Source organism: Leptonotus elevatus, chromosome 13 (assembly GCF_054856555.1).
Source record: "Leptonotus elevatus isolate MCC_2025b chromosome 13, RoL_Lele_1.0, whole genome shotgun sequence".
Classification (NCBI taxonomy): Eukaryota; Metazoa; Chordata; class Actinopteri; order Syngnathiformes; family Syngnathidae; genus Leptonotus; species Leptonotus elevatus.
In genome coordinates, this window is record NC_141251.1 from 11,018,657 (window position 1) to 11,040,912 (window position 22,256).

The following is a 22,256-nucleotide window of genomic DNA, read 5'->3' on the forward strand; positions in this document are numbered from 1 at the left end:
AAGCTGAACAGCATAACATTGATGGCTTCATGGATATTGGAAAGGAGGGGAAAAGACTCACTAATAGATCTGTTGTGACGCTGCCACCAAGGCACCGCTAAAAACTATGGCTTCTAAATACGGCATGCAAGAAACTATGCAGCATAACACAGATTTCCTTTCAATAACAAAGAAGATGCTGCATTAGGCAAAGCAGCAGCAAATGGTAATGGACTTTCTCTGTTACCCTGGAATATCGACTTGTCCCTGGCTTCTGCTATTGAGCTGCCACCAAACTGCAAAAAGTCTGCTTTTAAACCTTATAAAGAGAGAAGAAACCCTCAGGATGGACGCCACAGCCTCAAGCTGTATATTTTTTTCTCCCCTGCCTGATATTTCAAGTTGTTTGGAAAGAAAATGGGGGAAAATAAATTCGGCAGCGTTGTTTGTATTCAGAGCGTTTTTAAGCACACAATATCCCATGGGTGTCCACATCGGCATACGAACTACCAGCTACTGTATGTGCAAAATATGACATGGATGATGTATTACCATAGGAGAAAAAACAAGCGGAAAGATTTTCTGCAAATACAAAACTCAATACAAAATACAAAATTATTATTTTTCATCACAGCTCAAGGGAAAGTTGTCGTTTTTTTCTTGATAACCGCACAACCCACAATATGAGCTCCGACCCGACAGCGGCGTTTTCAGACGTGTGGTGGAATTGACCACCAAAATAGGAACGTCTTCAGCAAGAAGGTCACAACTGGCTCAGTAAGCTGCCTGCTGTGAATGAAATGTTGCTCTAAGCCCTGTCACTCACTTTCCATAACAACCTGTGATGAATTGGATGACCGGCGCGAACTTGCTCGCGCCTATTCAACCTGTGTGTGTTATCTGAAGAAAATAGAGGGCCCTTGATGCAGATAACTTGCCGACATTACACAATTAAAAGTGTTTTTTGTTGCTACCACGGGCGCACGTTTATGCACAGAAGGGCAATTCAACACCTGCAGGAGATGAGAAGTCGAATGTAAAATGTGTACATCCAGATAATGGCCAGGGAGCGGAGCGGCAGTAACAATACTAAATCTATAAAAGGCAATTTGAGGCCCCGGACGCTCAATGGTGAAGCGATTCGCTCGGATTGATCAAGAAGCATCCTGGTCACAAGGGAGCATCAAGCACGTGGGACTGTCAGAGGGATTCAAAGTTGGATTGAATGGATTTGTGGGGATGGGTTTGGAAATAAATCCAGAAGGTGCAAATAGAATTCTCAACGCTTTTTCAACCACATTTGACTGCTGTGCAGAGAATTTTAAGTTCATAATAATATCCGTGCAATTTTAATGAACCAAGGCGGTATGAGAAAATCTCACTCAAAAGGTCTGGCTCAGTGAAAATGAACAAAACTTCTTCTAAAAGTCCCAGCCTAAATTTACAGACGGATTACAAGGCTTTGTTTATTTTCAATTGATCCTCATTAGAAGCTCATTTCCCTCTCTCCTATTGAAATGAATGCAGCATGTCTGCCATTAAAAATGTAGAACCGGTGGCTCCTTATTGCATTCTTCCTTTCTGAAGACGAATGCGCAAAGAAAAAAAAACGAAGTCCTACGTAATCATTCACTTCTAATGATTACCAGATCCACGAAGATAGATCACCATAGCAGCATGGGTCATGACCAGTAGCGATATTCCATAGCTACTGAAGACACAACAAGTAATAAATAAATAAATGTATCAACCAGGACCGTTAAGTGGCCTTAGATTTCAGAACATGGTCGCCAGAGCAAGCCAGCTTAAAGATGCTAGCAAAATAGATCTCTTGCTTTAACCAGATCAGTGTTTCTTAACCTGGGTTCAATTCGAACCGCAGGGGTTCAGTGAGACACCCGACTCAAATGTTTTGTGAGGATATGCCCCGCTTGGTTATAATTGGCTGCGGGAATTTGGTGCACACAGTAGTCGACTACTGTAATGTTATGTCGTGTGATTTCTTCATTATTGTAACTGCTTCATATTATGTCTATGAAAAAAAAAGGAAAGTGGTCTGACAAGTATGTGCAATGTGAATTCACATGTATAACAGTTCCACAGGGCTCAATTCCGGGGCCTTATTTGTTTTCTTTGTATCTGCTGCCCCTAGATTCCATCTTGTTTGTTTTATAGCGATGAATGATGCTAGTCAGTGTCCTAACTGCATGATGTCGCAGAAATAACTGGAAGCTCAAGAGAGCCATAAAATTATGTTCTTTACAGGTGTATGTAAAATTTAGATCACGACTGTACCTCACTTTATTTCAATTTGTTTTAGTGGCTCATTCAGGTTTTAATGTACAGTATTTCTTTGTTATTTCTGCGACACAGAACTGGACAACGTTTATTTGTGAGTCATGTGAAACATGTGGCGCCTTAATTGCAAATAACAGAGTTGGCTGGTTGCAATAAATGCATCATAAATTTCATCAGCGCCGTTAATATGATCGGCACTGGTGCAAGCACAGTAGTGTAAATTGGCCAGAACAGGGCAAGAGTCTAATTACAGAGTTCCAGTATTAGGGAGAGCAGACAGAGGCTAATCCTTTATGAGCGTCTCTGACAGATGTGCCCAATTAATGGCCTGTCTGGAGGAAGACTAGTTTAGATGCATACCAGGGAATTTCATTTCAAAGTAAAAGAACAAAGACTCGTTTTTGGGATGAGAATTTATGGTGAGATTTAAGCAGACTGTCTTTTTTTTTTTTTTACAGCCATATGCTGACACTACAGTTCATAACGTGCTGGAATATTTAATAAGTAATTTAACTGAAGGAAAGGAGAAGTTGAAATGTTAAAGTAACAGTACACCACTTTTTTTTTGACCTTGTTAAAGGCACTTAATTTATATTTTACTCTATTAAAATGAATGATAAACATATTTTCGCTAACCAAGAACACATGAGAAACCAGAGAAGTCAAACCGATAAAAGCACATTTGAAAACAAATGAAGTATTCAATTTTCTAAAAGCTGCACAGCGCAACCCTGCGCAGAAAAGGAAAAAACATTTCAACATCATTTACCACTCTTATGCGTGAGCACATTTCCATTCCTTCTTGAATGAATGAATTTGGTTATGAGAGGACAGTGACGCGTTAGGTCTGACAAGAAACCTTAATGGAGCTGAGCCACCTCTCGCCGACTGCTCAGAGGAAGAGCCTGTCTGCTTGCATGTGCATGCATTTAGGCTGATTTGCCTGGGATTCCCGCTGGCAGCCTCACAGGCACGTTTCACTGCTGGAGATGTTACGCCGTTGTTTGGCAACCCCCCGGATCACAGAGTTGTGCTGCATGACCGACCGGCGCGTTGTAAAGTGTGAGTGCAACGTGCTCAGCGTGCCGCTCATGCAAAAAGGCAGCTAGTTAACATAGACAAGCAGCATCTGCATTCATTGATCTGCCCGCCTGCCCTTCCGTGCTCATTACCTGGACTTATTATGAGGCATCGTTTTGATCTGTTGGCCGACGGACCGCTGGGCTCGGCCAGACACATGCTCTCATTAGCACCCATTTTAAACTGCAGGAAGCAAATATGAACTGTATTTTGAATGTGTCCGATTTAATTTGAAGGCTGGATTTACACTGCAGGCCTGATTCAGATTGCATATATATTAGGAGTATCAGGCAATTAATTGTTTTAATCGTAACTAATCGCATGACGCCAGCACGCTAGTTAGCAACACATCTACTCCCGCGCGGTCACAACTAAAGACGTGCTTTGGGACACGTCAACGTCGGATTGAATGTGATTCGGTGCCATTTCAACCGGAGTTCACTGATAAACCGACTCTCCAAAATATTTGTGCAACGGATCTGCACGATTCACGCGAGTGACCAATTCTGGTTTTAAAAAATGCGAATTTCGCCGAAAGGTGAGAGATGTTCATGCCTGTATATCTCAGTTGACGGTCCATGTCACGATTACACTGAGACCAAATATTGGAGTCATTTGGTAGTCAGTAAACAAGCGCTGGGTTTCAGATCGGAAGCATCATGCGAGCACCCGCAGAGACACAGACTGCCGTTTATTTCAAACAGGAACATACAGCACCAAGATACAAAAAAAAGCACTTTTAAAAATCAAAGCACATTTGAAACATCCAAACAGACTAGAGAACATAGTACAAGTCAGAAACAGTCAAGTCAGCTTTAATGTCACTTTTAGCTCCGTATTTGATCGCCTTGAACAGCAGGTTGCCTCAGATGGAAACGGCTGCTCGTTAAGGAACAGGTGTCGGGGTTTGTCAGAATTATGAAGACGTAAAGATTTCCGCCTCCGAAGACAGCCGTGTGTGTTCTATACATTCGCTTGTGTTTCTTTGCAGTCAAGGAGGCTAATTATTAAAATACAGGGCCTATAAAAAAATATGTGTACCTAGCTCAGCATAATAACATCTAGACAGTATTTGTGTATATTCATAAATAATTCAATACATAGATAAATAAATTTTCTATGTGCGGATTATAAATCTTCATAAAAGCCTTTGCTTACTTAGTACAGACTCCAAATGCTGAGCCGGCTGACCCTGATGTCCGGAAGTCGGGGTGAAAGGCCAAGTGTTCACATGGGCGGGCGCTGGTGTTTTGCGTGCCAACGTTCCTCTCAGCGTGCCAGTCTCTAACCGCGCTGGCATTCGTTCTTACTGCAGGTGGCCTGCCGTTCGATCTGCCACGTGCCCTCTTCGTATGTGCAGTAGCAGATTGTACACTCGTCGATCTTCACCTCTCGTCCGGCCGGTATCACTGTTGTGTCCGCAAAGCAGTTGGGCCCTGTTGGCAAGACATAAGAATGGAAAATGAGACCTGCAAAGCAATACGCAGAATGGGACTAATAAGAGCGGCCGCGAGTGAATAGAATTAAGTCGAAGAGAAATCTGTTATTTCAACAATTTGAAATGTGGACTCGTCAGACCACAGCACACTTTTCCATTTTACTTCAGTCCATCTCAGATGAGCTGGGGCCCAGAGAATCTGTTTCTTGATGTTTTTTGATTTACAGTGGTCCCTCACTACTTCGCGGTTCACTTCTATCGCGGATTCTTATTTGAGTCCATTCATGCGGTTATTTTTGTACTTTTTGTAATATTTGAGTAAATAAAAACAGCTCTTTATTTCATTCAGCAGAATTTATGAAATTTTTACACAAAATACAGAATATTTGGTCAATTAAGAAATGACGTTTATTTTTATTCATTTATCTTCTTTTAATTCTCCTTAGCAAGTCAATGTCCCATCACTGGTGAGTTATTTTTAGAACGGATCACAAAAAGGTCAATGTGTGCCTCATCCACCCCCCTACGTGCACTGCAGGAGAAGTAGACAAACAAGTTAATTGAAGGCAATTAACTTCAACAAGGCCTCATTATGATGACAGACAATGTGAGGGTTATTTTTTGAACGGGGGGGGGGGGGGGGGTGTAACCTCTACCTATCCCGCCTAAAGTGAGGGAACACTTTATGACTTTGCTTTGCATGGTAGTGTTTAATCTTGCATTTTTAGTTGTAGCCATTAGATACTGGAGATAGATCAACCTGTTTACCTGTGGAATGTTCCAAACTTTTTTTTATTGTCCCTGTTGCAGTTTTTGAAACGTGTTACTGGCATCACATTCAAAATGAGAAAATATTTGTTTAAAAAAATACAATTAAAAACATTAAATATCTTATCCGTGTAGTGCAATTGGAATTGAGGTTTGTAGATCAATTTTATATCCCGAATAATTTATTAACGGTAGGGTTGATAAGGGTTTTCTTCTTGTAACACATCATCTACATTTAGTGCTATTTTCTTTTATGCTAATTCCTTTTATGCTATTGTAATCTTTAATATGCTGGGCCAGTGGGTTCAATCCTAATAGTCAACCACAGGGGTGATAAAGAGCAGTCTTGTCTGCCTCCACGTTCAAGTGGGAATCTCTCTGATCAATATCAATTAACCCTGACAGCCGTTTGTGGAGATGAATAGAGTGTTTGTCTTCAATCAATAAAAATAAGGTCAAATTTAAAACATTTTAGCGTTTCAAGTAGGAAGTTCCAAGATACACAATGCGAACGCCTTTTGTGCATCTAAGGATGTTGGATGGTTAATTATTTTTAACTATCTCCATTATACCTTTCTGTGATGAGCCCTGTTTGATCAAGGTGTAATATTTGGGTAATTATCTTACTGACACATTTATGTACAATTACCGTTAGCATAAGAAGGCTACATCTCCATTCAACGTTATTGATCCATAAAATTGATATCCAGTCGGTTCTTTTACCTTTTTCTTACTATGACGGTTGCCTCACGGCAATATTATTTTTGACTCTTGGGCATGTCTGTATGTTTTTTGTAATAAGGATGTAACAATTAAACTGTCACTGATCATAAAAGGTGCTATTTCCAAACAAGATTGACCTTTTCTCCGATAATGTACCGGTAAATAAAATCCTGCAAACCATACCTATATAATAGGGGTGGGAATCTTTGAATGTCTCACGATTCAATTCGATTCGGATTTTTGGGGTCTGCGATTCGATTCAGAATCGATGTTCGATTAAGAAAGATATTTGATTCGAAATGATTTGATTGACAATGATTTTGGCGTCAATCTATAGATGTGCAAGGAATTGTAATGATCTACTCCAGTCTGACTCGCTAATGCTAATTAGCGTGCTACTCGCGGCTCTTTTATCACTCAAAAGAACGGCTCCACGCTGAAAAAAAACTAAATTTTATTGGAATAACTTGATGGTGACTTTTTCCTTCTACTCTCTAATGTGGCTACAACTTAACAGTGTATTAGACCGCGTGGAACCACACTGCCCCTCAGTGGCCAAACCGGGTACAACATGAACAGCGCTCCAAATAAAGGCACACAGACAAAGGCAAGACAGTATAAAATGATTTTAAGAAAATCCATTTTTGACATTTAAAATCGATTCTGAATCGTACTAAATGAGAATCGCGATTCTTATGAGAAGCGATTTTTTTGAATGTGAATGTTTGTTTGTCTCTTTGTGCCAAGCAACTGACTGGCGACCAGTGTAGGGTGTTAACCCGAATCTCGCCCAAAGTAAGATCCAGCTCAACATTGCCCTTTTTGAGGACAAACGTTATAGCGAATGGTTGGATGGATGACAAAAACTTGTGAAATGCCTGGAAAAATGTATGGCGCCCTTAATGTAATCTGACAGGTATTTTGTCTCGCTCCTCGTGAGCAAACTGCTCCAGCTGTCACAGGTTTGAAGGTTGTCTTCTCCACACTGCATGCATGTTTCCGCTCCTTCTCCAGATATTCACTAGGATTTAGATCAGGGCTCTTCAAAAATAGTCTGACGTTTTGCTCTTAAAAATACACAAGACTGACTGTGCTTCTGCCCCCATGAAGGACGTGGAGGAACTGCTTGTGTACAGCTCGATTTTTCATCCATAAAGATTAAAGGTAGCGTCACTTGATAAAGCATGAAAATAAATTAATACGAAATACAGACACCCTATGACAGGCTCACCAACATCAACATAAGATTGCCACTTCAGGACCACATGAGTAGCCTCCACGCCTTTTCTAAAAACAGCTCGCCAGTGATGGGACATTGTGATTTCCTAAGAATTAAGTCACATTGTGTTAATAATAACATCATTAAAGGTAATTTGAGCAAATTCGTCATTACAGAAGTATCAAACTTAGCCGTTCACAGTATCCAAGAAGTACATTTTTCAGTTTCAAAAAGATTTCTGACCCCCGCCTGCACTTTGTCCACACTTGTATTTAAAAGTGGATACGTCGAATTTAAGGACACATTTCTTCTGAAGAATGATTTTTTTAAATTAACTTTTTAAATTAATTTATTTTTTCTTCTTCTTTTTTTTCTTCTTGGAGAGCTCAGTATTCATTCGGTAATTTTACCGATTTGACATGTCATCATCATTGCTCTCATTATTTTTTTTTATAAATTTGTATTTTGTATGTGGGTGAGTATGTGCATGTGCGTGTGTATGTGTGTGTGCGTGCATGTGACTGTGTACTCATTAGTTCACCCAAAACCAATTAAAAATCCCATACCGTTCACCTAAACTGAATACTTCAGAATCCAGCTAGAGTCGTGAGGTTGTCAGGAGACCCGAGGAAGGATCAAAGAAAAGAAAGGAAAGTGAAATCCAGCACCGACCAGACATTACCTACTACCCCAGAAACATCTAAATTCCAACAATATGTTTATAGAATGAAGCCCAGAATGTGTTTATAGCTCACATCTATACAATTACACAAGACTTGAAAATCTTTTTTGCAAGAATTCCTCCATGCATTAGTGCATCCTCAAAGGAACCATAGCTAGAATAAATGTCTTCTTGCTCTTTAAAGGCATTAAGAGTTCAAGGGTGTAATGATTCCCCCCCCCCCATATTGAGTTTAGCATATTCTAAGTTTATCTACTATACACTGCAGTAGGCTCTATATATTTTCCCTGACATCACAACAAGCTAGAATGCAGTCAAAGACAAACAGACCACAAACAACCACAGCACTAACTGCCACAGTGAAAAATGTGCTCTCCAACTGGGCTGTCCCAAAATCATGTTATGGTATGAGGATGAAAAGGGCAGGAAACTAATATAATAGACACACAAATATCAAATCTTGCAATAAGGTTTGTAATACTGCAGGTGTCATGTAGTGCCCTTTTCTGCAAAGCAAACCAATACACAAGACATTTTACAGGATCCATCAAAGTTTCCCCAGGGTCACTTTAAAAGGTGCAATTTACACTTGTGACATTTTCCCCAAACTGCCATGAATCATCCAAAGGATTCAGATCTGCATCTACTTTAGCTTTTCACTGCCATTAACAGGCTCTTGAGACCAGTGAGTGGTTGCCCTTGTTTTATGCAGAGAAACGTTTTCCTTTCAGCATCAGATTAGGGATGCACATTTTTTACTAAAATAATAAAAAACATTGAAAAAATATCAGTTTGTGCAATAAGAAGGGGAAAAAGCCAACTGTTGCAATATAATGTCAGCATCTCCAAAGAAGAAGGCTAACCGTACTACTAGCATTCAATCGGAAGGATCTGTCACTTTTCTAGCTCACAGTTAGTTGTCTGTCATTGTACCAACAATAATCAAACAAGACAAAGACCATTCCTTGTGATTTATACTAGTTATTTAACAATGTTGTCAAATTCAGTAGAGTTCATCAACACAAATTACATTCAAAAATATTCAGTGTAATGTGATGTGATGTGTCATAACGGTGATCTTTGCAACTGATTGCAAAGAATCATCTGTTGCCTCTTGTTTGATGGGTTTCTCCGTTACCATCTGATATGCAACAAATTAGATTTGTAGAATTCAGCTAGATAGTCACCCCTTATAACTAGAAACAACCATCTTTGCCAGACAATAATTCTCCTTTTTCTTACTTTATGATCGTCTAATAAGTACTAGGGATGCACGATAATATCGGTGGCCGATGATTATCGGCAATTATCAACCAATTTGACGTCATACAGATAAACCAGATAATAAAGAAATCCGCCGATAATAATAGACATGCCACGTTGGCCCATCTACGGTGGTTGTGGCTCAAGTTGTGCCCAACTCCTCAACCCCTCCCCTCTCCTATGGTGTTGCATATTTGTGACGTCATAATGCGCACGACCTTTTGTTCACAGAAGATGCATCACACATGGCAGTCGCCAGTGTGGGCTTTCTTTTCTATGTTACATTTTTAAAACACTGTTTTGTTTTGGCAAACTCAAAATGAGTTATTGGTTGTCTTTGAAGCAGACATATCAATAAAATGCTGCCTCATGGTTCTTTACACAATGTTTCAATGTATTTGTACATGTTAGGACTTGAAAGTATATTTGTATTCAAGTTCATTTTGCAAACAATTATCGGCTTACTTGTCGGTTGTCGGCATCGGCTAAATTATTGGTTTATCGGTATCGGTTGAAAATAGCATTATCGTGCATCCCTGATAATGGCTTGCAATCCTCACGGATGGTGAAAAATAGAGGTGCTCTCACTTTGGCCAATGTTAGCCAAGTAGTAGTGGAAATATTGACACAAGAAGACACAAACTGCTTTTTAAAGGCAGATTCTCAGTGCCCCCCCCCCCCCCCCCATGTGAAATAATTATCATAGAAATGATCACCAAATATCATCTCACAAGATTTTTCTTTGTGGCCAATGTTTTTGAATGTCTGTTGTCTTCAGCCACCAGAATAAAAAAGAGCCCATAAAGCATTCATTATCTCCCCAACTGCACCACACAACATATAAACTCGACAGGAATTGTTTCTCGCAGCATCAGGTATAGCATAACAATGGCCGTTCCTTGCACTAACAAGCTCTCAAGCTGCGGTGTTATACATTACTATGTAATTAGGCGTCTGAAAAATGAGAAGTCTTTCCGCTGCAGCCGCCGCATTTCATTGGGTGTCAGCACCCGGAGGAAGTGTGCTGCTGGCACATCAATCAATGTGAACAGCCTGTCAAAATGTCAGCTTTAACACATTCATAAGTCCTTTAGATGCCAGCACACACCCTTGCTTGCTCATCCTGTGGCCGCGGACTGCTGTCGTTCCTGATTCATCATCATTAGGGGTCCTTACAGTTCCCTTAAGTAAAGTCTGTAAAAAGATTTGCAAGGACAATAATATTTTGAAGTAAACTTCAAACTTCATCTTGATTAGTTTGCGAATCAGAGTTGCATCAGAGTCATTTTTATCACACTTTTATTATTTTTGTCATGGCTTCATTAACTCATTCACTGCCATTGACGGCTATAGACGTCATAAATTTAGTTTAACTATTTCTATTAGTTTAACATTTTTTTCCCTCTTTTGTTAACAAGAGTATGAAAACTTAGAATTATTATTTTTTGTACATTTAGAACAGATATAAGATTTGTGATTAATCGTGAGTTAACTAGTGAAGTCATGTGATTAATTACGATAAAAAAAAAGCATCACCTGACAACCCTAATTTTTTTCAAATCTTTTCTTTAAAAAAAAAAAATATATAAAATAATTGTAATTCTTTTTTTTTCAATTTTTAATAATCTTTTCTTAAAAAAAAAAAAAAAAGATTATTAAAAATTAGGGGCGTCAGGCGATTACCATTTTTAATCGTAATTAATCGCATGACTTCACTGGTTAACTCACGATTAATCACAAATTTTATATCTGTTCTAAAACAATAAAAAAAGAAAGAAAAGGTTTTCATACTCTTGTTAACAAAAGTGGTAAAAATGTTAAACTAATAGAAAATAGTTTAAATGAATTTTTTACGTCTATAGCCGTCAATGGCAATGAATGAGTCAATACAATGCATCATCACTCCACGGCTTTTCTTTGCAGCACACTCGTTACCACAAGAGCTTTTCAATAACACTCACAGAGACAAATGGACTGTACATGTGGACCCAGACGTTCACTACTGTTTGCTAAGAGGTAACAAAGGCAGCATGTAGAAATTATATGCCATTAGCACCTGTAGCTTGAAAGCCCAACCACATCATGCAATGAAATTGAAGACGCATTCAAACCATCACATCCCATCATTCCAAAAAGAAAAGAGAAAGAAAAAGAAAACCATCAGATCTTAATAATACCGGGAGAAAAGTAGCTGAAATCACTCATCTTAATGGATTTCTTGAGTGCATTTGCATTATAAATGCAGAATAAAAGTTGGTGATGTGTAAAGATATAGAAGATGAGAGGGACCAATTTCACAAAAGTATGAATAAATGAACTCAAGATATTAATAGTTTAGAGTATCTGTATTACGCCCAGCATGATCTTTTGTTTCCAGCGAGACCGCCTATAATCTTTATGGATTAATCCACCTGGACACCGGCGGTCTGCCTATTGTATTCAATGTCCTTCAAGAGGGCAGAAACACAAACCCATTACTGTCGTAGTACGGGTGTCCAGGCAATATTTGGACTTTCCTTGAAGCTTGGACCATAATATAGTTAAGGGACTTAATCTCTTTGTAATGTAAAATATCCAACCAAAGGGACACGATGAATTATATTCAAAATAAATGTCCTAAATCATACAAAACAAGCCGAGAAGCACTCTGACTGAGCACTCCACATGTAATGTCATCAGCTCTCATTACAGAAATCATAGATTTAGTTCAGTGATGGAAAATGTCTCCTAAAATACTGAAATATGATGAAAGATCACAACCAAATAGTGAAATACATCAAACTAATTTTCGTAGACAGGAGCTCAGCATAAAAATGCGAGCAAATCTATTTGACCGTGTTAAAAATTCATTTTAACTTTTTCTATTAGTTGACCTTTTTTCCACTTTTGTCAACAAGAGTATGAAAACCTAGAATTTTTTTATTGTACATTTAGAACAGATATGAAATTTGTGATTAATCGCGAGTTAACTAGTGAAGTCATGCGATTAAAAACTTTAATCGCTTGATGCCCCAAATTTTTAATCATTCTCTTTTTGTTTTATTCATTCACTGCCATTGACGTCAAAAATGTATTTGAACTATTCCTATTAGTTTAAAAAAAGAAAAATCCCACTTTTGTTAACAACAGTATGAAAACCTATAATTTTTTATTGTACATTTAGAACCGATATAACATTTGTGATTTATCGTGAGTTAACTAGTGAAGTCATGCGATTAATTACAATTTTAAAAAATGTAATCGCCTCTTGCCCCAAATTTTTCATAATCTTCTTTAAAAATTAATTTATGGCAGTGAATGAGTTCAAATATTTATGAATTTGGTTGACGCGCTACACCTTGTTGGCATTCCAGCGGACGGAGCTGTCACGCCCACAGCATATTTGGCAATTTGGTGACAAAGAATAGACTAGATTACTCAAAAAAATAAGTCTAACTTGTGGCGCAGGCGGTGGAGCACGATTCCATCCAGCGATTAATTTTTGCTTCCACAATGTCAAGCACTGTGCGCACTTCCCTAAATTCAATGGGAAGGAGGGGAGCTGCTTCGATCAGCCGGAAGTCGACTGCGTTCAATCCACAATGGTGCAAAACGCCCAATTCCTCAAGTAGGGAACCCTGGTCCTCGAGAGCCACTGTCCTGCCTGCTTTCACTGTCTCCCTCCTCCAGCACAGCTGACTCAAATAATCAGCTCATCAGCAAGCTCTGTAGAATCCTGATGATGATCATGTTCATCGAATCAGGTTTGTTGGTGGAGAGAGACATCAAAATCAAGCAGGATACTGACTCAAGGACAAGGGTTCCCTAAAAAAAAAAAGTTAAATCATACAACTGTTATGCAGATATTTTGGGTGACAGGATTTAAGCATCAATTGTAATCAAATTAGGTAAATAGTTTCCAGTCATTTTCCTTTTACCAGCTAGCTGCAATTTCTTCTAGATGTAACACATTTTGTAGTTAACTTTAGTTGCATATACATCACCATAAGTCGTTTCCATTGCAATGCAGTCTGGGTAGTGACCTAATGCAGGGGCATCCTCAATTGGATTTACAAACAATCTTCATGGTCTTTTTTTTAAGCCACATCTTAAAAGGTCCTTAAATCTTGCCTTAATTCAAACAAGTCTTTATCGCTCTTGGCAGCAGGGCCACCGTGTCTCATGTTCCTCTCTTTGAAGTGATATTGGCACCGGTTCAGACCGTTTATCACATCGCCCCAGTTAGTGCCGACCCTAATGTCTGGGTCTCAAAGAATACAATTTGTGTCCTTGTAAGTTACCAAGGCGATAACCTGCAAGGGTAAAGGACAAGAGGGATTGGTGGCCTGGCCGGGAGGAGGAGAGAGGATAGGTGGTTTTAATTTCTTCATTTTAGCATCCTTCAGAAGCAGGTAGTGCAGCAGAACCTTGATTTTAAATTGAAAAATGAGGAATGAGCATAACATTCGATTTGCTTGGCTTTACGAGACAAGATGGTTGCGTGAGTAACAACACGGCACCCTCCAAGTTTTAGCAGATGTTTTGTTGTTGTTGTTTTGAGTGTTTGTGCGTTGAATAGCCAGGGCATATTTCAGTACTTTACAGAACTGCTTTCTGATTTATTTAATGACAGCAAATTAATACTGCCAATCAACGGACCTCTCATTTACCGTCCTCTCAAAGTGAAAGTAAAAAAAAAAGAGAGGCTAAGGGTCTAGGCTAAATGCTAACCCTTTAAAAAGAACCATTCCAAGCTTTTTTTTCACCAACTCTCAACTCAACAATGAAATGGGCGAACTATGACTGGGGACTACCATTCGCCAGCTGGATTACTATGTGATGGTTATAACGCAACTTGGTTAAATTCTTTGATCCTGGACTTGAGCTAGCAGGTCACACTAGCTTCGGAGCGGATAGAACCAATGGGGCCGGTAAGAAACGTGGAGGAGGGCTGTGTGTGTATGTCAACAACATCACAAACGCCACAATTAAGGATATTTGCTACTGTCCCAACATTGCTTCAATCTTATGTCACAGTGTAGACCCTTCTATCTTAAAATCACATCGATTGTAATAATCATAACCTGGCAGCATGTGCCACCCCAAGCTAACACTAAGGTTGCCATGGAAATGCTACAGAGTGTTATAGACAAACAGATGCTAGTGCATCCATTCAATGTTATTTTTATTTTTATTTATTTTTTAAATTCAAGAGCTCAGTATTGTTTATTCGGTAATTTTACCGATTTTACATGTCATCATCATTGCTCTCTTTTTTATTTTTTTTATTTTTATTTTGTATGTGGGTGAGTATGTGCATGTGCGTGTGTATGTGTGTGTATGTGTGTGTGCATGTGTGCGTGCGTGTGAGTGTGTACTCATTAGTTCACCTAAAACCTATTAAAAAATCCCATACCGTTCACCTAAACCGAATACTTCAGAATCCAGCTAGAGTCGTGAGGTTGTCAGGAGACCCGAGGAAGGATCAAAGAAAAGAAAGGAAAGTGAAATCCATTACCTACTACCCACCGGGTTAACAACCAGAGTCTTTCACCAACCCCAGAAACATCTAAATTCCAACAAATTAGGGAGACCTCAAGAGACCAAAGGAGAGACTGAGGAAAGGAAGGAAGGACAGATGAAGCAGAGTGAGATCCACAGAGATCATCCATTCGATGTTATGATAGCAGCAGAAGACTTTAACCATACAAACTTGAAGTCTTTGGTGCAGGGCCACTCTCAAAATTGTTACCCATAGTATTATGCTAACTTCTTGGACTTCCCATTGCACTCAAATTCTGTATAGGCGTTTGAACATTGCACGGCCTTTCCCGCTTCACACTCTTAGCACTGCCTGACCTCACTACCCTTGTCCTGTGCTACCCAGTCCTATCATGTTTGCTACTCGTCGCATCTCTTCCTCAAGTGTAGCAGAGTGCACATATAAAGTCCAACTGCCACGTATGGTTATTGTTGTCGTACGCTATTGTTAACTCTTTCATTGAATCTGCTGTTTTTACTCTCTGTTGTCTCCCCACTCTAACTTTGTTCTGTCTGACACCATCTCCAAGAAACATCTCAACCACCTTCATACATACTGCATGACCCAAAAGCCAGAAGAAGAAGAAAAAGGAGAAGAAAATACCTAAAACCTCCACAGATTTACGACACTTATCGAAGCAGTGTCATGCTTCCCCCACCTGAGACAAAGGACTACAATTTCCTTAAAGTGGTATGGAAGCCGTTCTCCACGGCCTCACTGAACTTCTCTCACGGAAAACACCAAAGTTTCGTTCAGCTTGGCTTGCCGGTACAAATCAGCTGCCGCCAGAGTCACAGGATTCTTTTGACAGCACCCTACTGACAATGTCCAGCAACAGGTTTGAGTTGCCACCACCATGGGCCACCTCAACAATGGAGGCACCGAACACGGCCCCTCGCCTCGCTAGGTACGTTCTCAAAGTTCTGCGGGACATTAGGTGGGAGATGAAAATCCATCAGATATTCCCAGCAGACCCTCACAACGTGTTTGGTTCCTTCACCACAATTTGGCGACGGCTCAGTGATGAGTGTAAAGCAATCGATTCTTGAAATAAAGAAACTCCAGTTTGTCTGCAAGCATTAAATGCTTTACAATGAACCCATTATTTGCTCTTTTCATCATATTGTCCACAGGTGCTCCTTTTAAGAGTCACTTTTGTTAAATGAAACTTGACAGCACCCAGCAAATGTCAGTCATAAACTTTATAGGTAAAAGGATTTAGGATGAGTGAAATGCAGAGAACCTGCCTCTATTCACAGCTGTCCTTTGATATTCATGAACAACTGTCTGGGCGAGATGTCGGCGATACCTCACACTTTCATCTTCATCCCCTGGCTCTTCCCCAAATGTCTCGATGCATAACGACTGAATAACACATCTGAGACAGGGGACCCTGCCATAGGCATCGATTTTGCATGTCTGAAAAGGCCACCATAATGTCAGTGCATAATTGATGAACTCATCAAACGTTGCAATACTTTATTGTGTTTGGTGACGGAAGGAGGAAAATGCAGATTGGCTAAATCACAAAGACAACAAAGATGCCAAATTAGGAATCTTATTTGCATATTTGGGTCTAATGTTTCACCATCCATTTGTTTCACTTACTTTTCATTATTGGCTTAGTTACTGTAATTTACTGTCAGTCGGTGGTAAAGCATCCCTGGATGAGTAATTTGTTATTTCCCTGTTAATGAGGTGAGCTTTGATGTGACACATTTCCTACAAGCTATTAACATCTGCTGCACTTAAATAGCATATGCTAGCAAGGCGACGACTTTAATGACCGCCGATAACCTTATTTTACACTAATTAGAGCGAATGAGCTTTTCCTTCGATGTCGCATGTAGAATTCTGTTTAAATAACAGCGGGTAGAAGAATTGTTACTAACTTACTACTGTAATTTTTTAACTTTAAGGAAATGTTATGTATAAAAGACAAAGTGTAATTAAGTTTAGTTAAGTCAAAACGAGTTCATAGATGACTCAATTATTTCTGTTCTGTGTAGTTGCAAGGAGAATTGCTGCCCAGAATAGCATTTGTTTCCAAAGCAGTTGTAGTAGTTAAAGATTAGGGTTAATTACAATCTCTCTCTTTTTTTAATCCCAACACTCACACTTTTTCTAATCCCATTGCAATGAAATATCATTGGTATGTAGCTAAATTTTAAGTAAAAGCATGAAATTCATTTTATCTATTTAATTTCTAATCTTTAATAACTGCACAATTTTGGCTCCTATGATTGTTATAATAATATTTCATACCATTTATTTTTTAGTTGGTTGAGTGCGATGAAGGAGGATGAATTATGTTTAGGCATGTTGTGATGTTAATCATATTTTTGTTCCCTTAACCCACGAGGCGCTGGCAATGGACTATATGCCACGGAGGAGGCGGGACTTCCGACATCGGGGTTTTCACCCATCAACTTTGTTTCCGTTTCCGGTTTGCGACGTGTGGGCCGCATCCCAGTACTTGCCGCCTTTGTGCCCCTCGGTTGCGCGTTCCCGTCGACGGGTGCGAGGCTGAGAGTGTGTAGCGTCTGTCTCAGTGTCCGAAGCATTTCAGATAGCCGAGACGTCCTCCCACCGATGAGCGGGAGCGCGCGGTTGTGAGGTGCAGGGGTGCGGGTGCGGGTGCGAGTGTTGGAACGCAGCGAGCAGGAGCCAGAAATGGCGCTGAGGTGTAAAAGTAAAAGTCTGTGGCATCTACCCCATAAATTGTTCTTATGAAGAAATGAGTGACTGCACTGGAAAATATTTAAACATCTTGTCACTTACAAGAGAGCAAATTGTATCATATTTGAAATGGCCAGGTAAAAATATGAGGTGATGCATTTCAAGTATAATCAGAGATGCAGAGTTCATGGACAAGCATCTTTACTGGAGAAGCAGGAATATTGAGAGGAACATTTTAAAAGATGGACCAGTGAGGAGGCGATTAAGTAGAAAGCCTCAAAGTGCTGAGAATGATAGGGAAGCACTTGAATAGAGATTGCAATTATACAGACTGCGATATGTACCAAAAAGTTGCAAATTTCAAAAAGTAAAGCTGCCACTGATATTTATTGCTATATGCATGCATATTGTATTAAATCGTCCCAAAAAAATGTCTGGTATTCTATATTTCATTCTTCCTTTTATGCTAGCAGTCTTAAAACCTTTGCCATCTTGGAATATTCATATATGCATCCAGGATGCATCCGTTATCTATGGGACTTGCCCTTATTATGATTATATTATGCTGGCTGACTTTGGGCGAAAGGTAAATTACACTCAAGACTGATTACTTGCTAATCATAGGGCTCAAATAATCATTTATGCTGTTATTCACTAACATGTGCAATTTAGAGTCTTCAGTTAACTTATTGTGGCAAGAATCTAGAGTACAAGGAGTGCCTGACACTCTTTGCTGGCGTACATGCTAACCACTATTGCGCCGAGCTGCTCTTTGTAAATGCAATGCATCTACCTCTGTAATGGTTGCTTGTATAACAGATCCACAACAAAGGCATTGATAGTACGTCATAAATAAATGGGCTTTACACATATCAGATGGTATTCAGTATGAGTCATTGTACTTTGGGGAGAAAATGTGCATGATTTGATCTAACCCCAAATGCCACTTTCAATTTGGTGCATGATATTAGATGCATGTTACGCAGAGTGAAAAAAATAAAAAGTAGAAGGAAAATAACAAGCTGCTCTTATTGGTGCCACTTCTTTTTTTAATTTTTTTATCAAACCTCCACACAGCCTCTTTTAAATGTACAACGTACTGTAGCTAGAGTATGTGGCTGTAGTGAGGGAATGTCGGAGAGCATGGCTAATTGAGTGTTTGTGCATTCAGGGGGATTTGGGGGTTTCAAAATTTCATAATAAAAAAAACAAAGTGGAAAAACATAATTTCAAAGAGCATTTCAGATGACAGCCTTGACAGCGGTGGCTTGGTCATCCTCCCCTTCCCGTTTAAGACTTCATGTTTGTCATGGTAACAACCTGGTTGTATGGCATATTCTAAAAACGACATGTAATATAGCCAGCGTCAAGGTTCTTCTGACATTCAACACTGGGAGATGCTGCTCTTTGTGGGGCATGAAAAAGGAGAATAAAAAAAAGAGTAGCGGTATCAGTGGTGTAAAACGGCACATTGGAGCAAAAAATTCATTTAATAAACATTGACACGCATTTGTTGTGATTTTTAAACTACTGCAATTGTCAAATTAATTAATACTAAAACTTGTGCCTCATCACCTATAACAGAAAGATTAATATTGGCATTTTTAAAAAAAAAATATATATATATATATAAATAGGCTAATATATCTCAATCGAGCCGTTTTATAATTTCTCAATATGGCCAATCTCAGCAGACATTAGGCTGTATACGTACAGTTTGTGGGTCAATTAATTGCATTTTGCACTTCTCAAAACCCATTGAATAACAAACCCAAGAATCACAGATTTCTTTTTGCCAATAAAAAAAGTAGGGCTCACCTACGCATGGGAAGCCGCAGATCAAAGCACGCTCCGTGTTACTTACGCCGCACTAGCTAGCTACTAGTGCGGCTAAACATGTGCGGAGTCAATCAATCAATCAATCTTTATTTGTATAGCACCCATTTAAAATAAATAAATAAATAAATCGCTATTAAGTCAGTGATCATCGCCTCCATGGTGACAAATAGGTTACACTTCTTCATGATGAAGGGATGACGAGGAAAAACAGAGCAGCGATGCTAATTTCTAAGCTAGCCTAAGAGTCCATATACTGTAATTGTGAAACATCGGAATTAAGTGCTTGGTTGGTTACAGTACTGCATACAGTAATTGCTCCTCAATATAATTACCCACACTGACTTGATTGATTTTGGTGTGATTAGATGGGTTTTACAGTGTTTGTAGGCTATCACACCATGTGTTTAAAGATGTTCAATGTCATTTTAGTAGATCTTTTTTCCCCCCCATGTTATTTTCACAAACAGTGCCCAAACCTCTTCCTCACTAAGTCACCTGATGTTGGGTCGAATAGCAACAACATGTCACAGAATTCAAAGAGAAAAAAATGTCTCTAATGTTCAGCTGGCCGTCTATTTTGATGATCCCTTCAGGCCTACGGGCTCACTTTTGGTTAGGGACGGCATTCATTGTACGTTTAAGATGCATTGTGTGTGTTTGTTGTTTTAAACTTGGCTTGTTGGTGTCCGCAGCACGGTTAATTACAGAGCTCGCTGTCTGTCTGGTATAATTTCCTGTTTCACTGGCTACAGGGTATATGAACAGATCATATCATTTAATATGGTGCCATTTCTTGTCACAGATCTGCTTTGAATGACAGCAGGAGGTTCGGCAGCACTGCGTGTGTGTTGGATACAGGTGTGTGTGTGTTCTAAAGTTCATGTGCATGACTGTGACTCAGTCAACAAATTGTTAATGTGGGAATAAATCAACAATCTGCGTCAATTCTCCACAACTCTGCACAGTAGGGGTGGAACATGAGGTTTCTTGTACTATAAACTGATGAAGGTTGAGTGAGGGAAAGTTGATTAATCAACTTTCAACGTTTTTGGTATTTTATCAGTGGTTCCCGAACTTTTTTGTGCCTTTGACTGGTTTCACATAAGGACATATTTTGACCGACTGGAGTAAAAATGGTAAAATTCCATGTGTATGGCTTGAAAAAGATTATACTTTGACCTGAGAATCCCGCAGTTTCTGATGCAGAAACAGCAGTGTGCTCATGTAATTTGCTCACTTAGATATATTAAACTCTTATGGTAATACAGGCGTAATCCATTGCAACACAGCATATCTTTCTCGGCTGAAAGAGCATGATTGCTTGGTGGCAGTTTCGAATATCATTTTACAACCCATGCCACATCTGTCTCTAAACAGATGTGCGTACAGCTCAAGCTCAGCAAATCAACTGCGCAGTCCAAAGGAGAGAAGATGGAGCATTGTCCAAATGCAACACAAAGCTCTCTCAGCATGTGCATATTTTACAAGTGAACAAACAATTATCATGTTGTGTACCAAAATACAGCAGGTAAATATGACTACTGTCTACTAGGGTTGTGAATTGCCTAGTACCTGGCGATTCATAGGTCACGATTCGATTCGATTAATCCCGATACGAATCTATAAATTGATTATTGCGATTTTTTTTTTTTTACTAAAATTTAGAAAATACAAATCAGTAAACTTGTACATGTAATGTAATTGTGGAAGGACAAATCATACATGTACACTGAAAGATTTGTCTGAAAATGTATTTATTTATCTGAAAATTCAGGTTTATAACTGAGCCACTGCATTTAACAAACAGGTTGCAGTTTCATGTTTGAACAGCACTGAAATAAAATATTAAGGCTTAATGTTCCATTAATATAACATTCTTCCATGCTTAATGTGTGAATCCTAACCCTAAGTAAGAAGTTTTGTTGAATATTTCCATAAAAAGTTGATGTTTAACAATCGATTCTGCCGCATATTGAACTGATTCGAGAATTGTGTGCTGTAATATCGCGATATATTGCCGAATCGATTTTTTCTAACACCTCTACTGTCTACTCACTGAGGGGAAAGAAACAGTATTTTAACTTTTAATTTTTCTTTTTTTTCTTTTTCTGTAGAGCGAGAGTAATTTGTATTTTTATGATAAACTTGTCACCAAGGGTCATTTATATGCAGATTTTTTATATATTTTTTAATATCATATAATGACAAACTGATCACAATTAAGCAAAATGACATGATGTTATTTGTCTTCTTTGATTTATTCAGTTGGTTGGAATGTAATCTAGATTTCTTTGTATCTCTTTTGAAAGCAATTCAGCTACGTATTTTCATTTAAAAATTTCTCCTGTGAAGATAACACTCTGTGCCAACAAGATAATGCAATAATCTCTTTTCTACTTTGAAGGCATTCAAGCAGGATTGTTGCACAATAACTGGCTTTTTGTGTGCAACATATTCGATGTCGTCTTCTTCTGGCAGATTTGCTAGTAGAAATCTGCACCACAATACTTAATAATCCCACTTCAGTGGTACATACTGCATCATCCCATGTTAGTGACATTGCTACACTGAATGATATTACATTCACACAAAGAGAAACAAAGGACATTAGGACATGCTGTCCTCAGTCATTGGGGAAAAAATATTTTACTTGAATTGACTGAGCTGCATGATTTATTCTCAAATGGACCAATGCAGAGTTTTACCAGCAACAACAAAACCTAAGCGTGCAGTACCTCTTCACATGATCGCATACCACACTTTTATC

General features: G+C 39.1%; 1 protein-coding gene across 2 annotated transcripts in view; it reads right to left on the reverse strand.

Moving 5' to 3' along the window:
* Positions 1–4,032: 4,032 nt before the first annotated feature.
* vwc2 (von Willebrand factor C domain containing 2) overlaps positions 4,033–22,256 on the reverse strand; it is a 32,959-nt gene continuing 14,735 nt past the window's right edge. For both annotated transcript variants that reach the window (XM_086093322.1, XM_086093324.1), the window contains one exon: positions 4,033–4,793. In XM_086093322.1, coding sequence (XP_085949448.1) covers positions 4,642–4,793 — 152 coding nt within the window. In that variant the 3' untranslated portion in view covers positions 4,033–4,641. The remainder of the gene's footprint in view (positions 4,794–22,256) is intronic.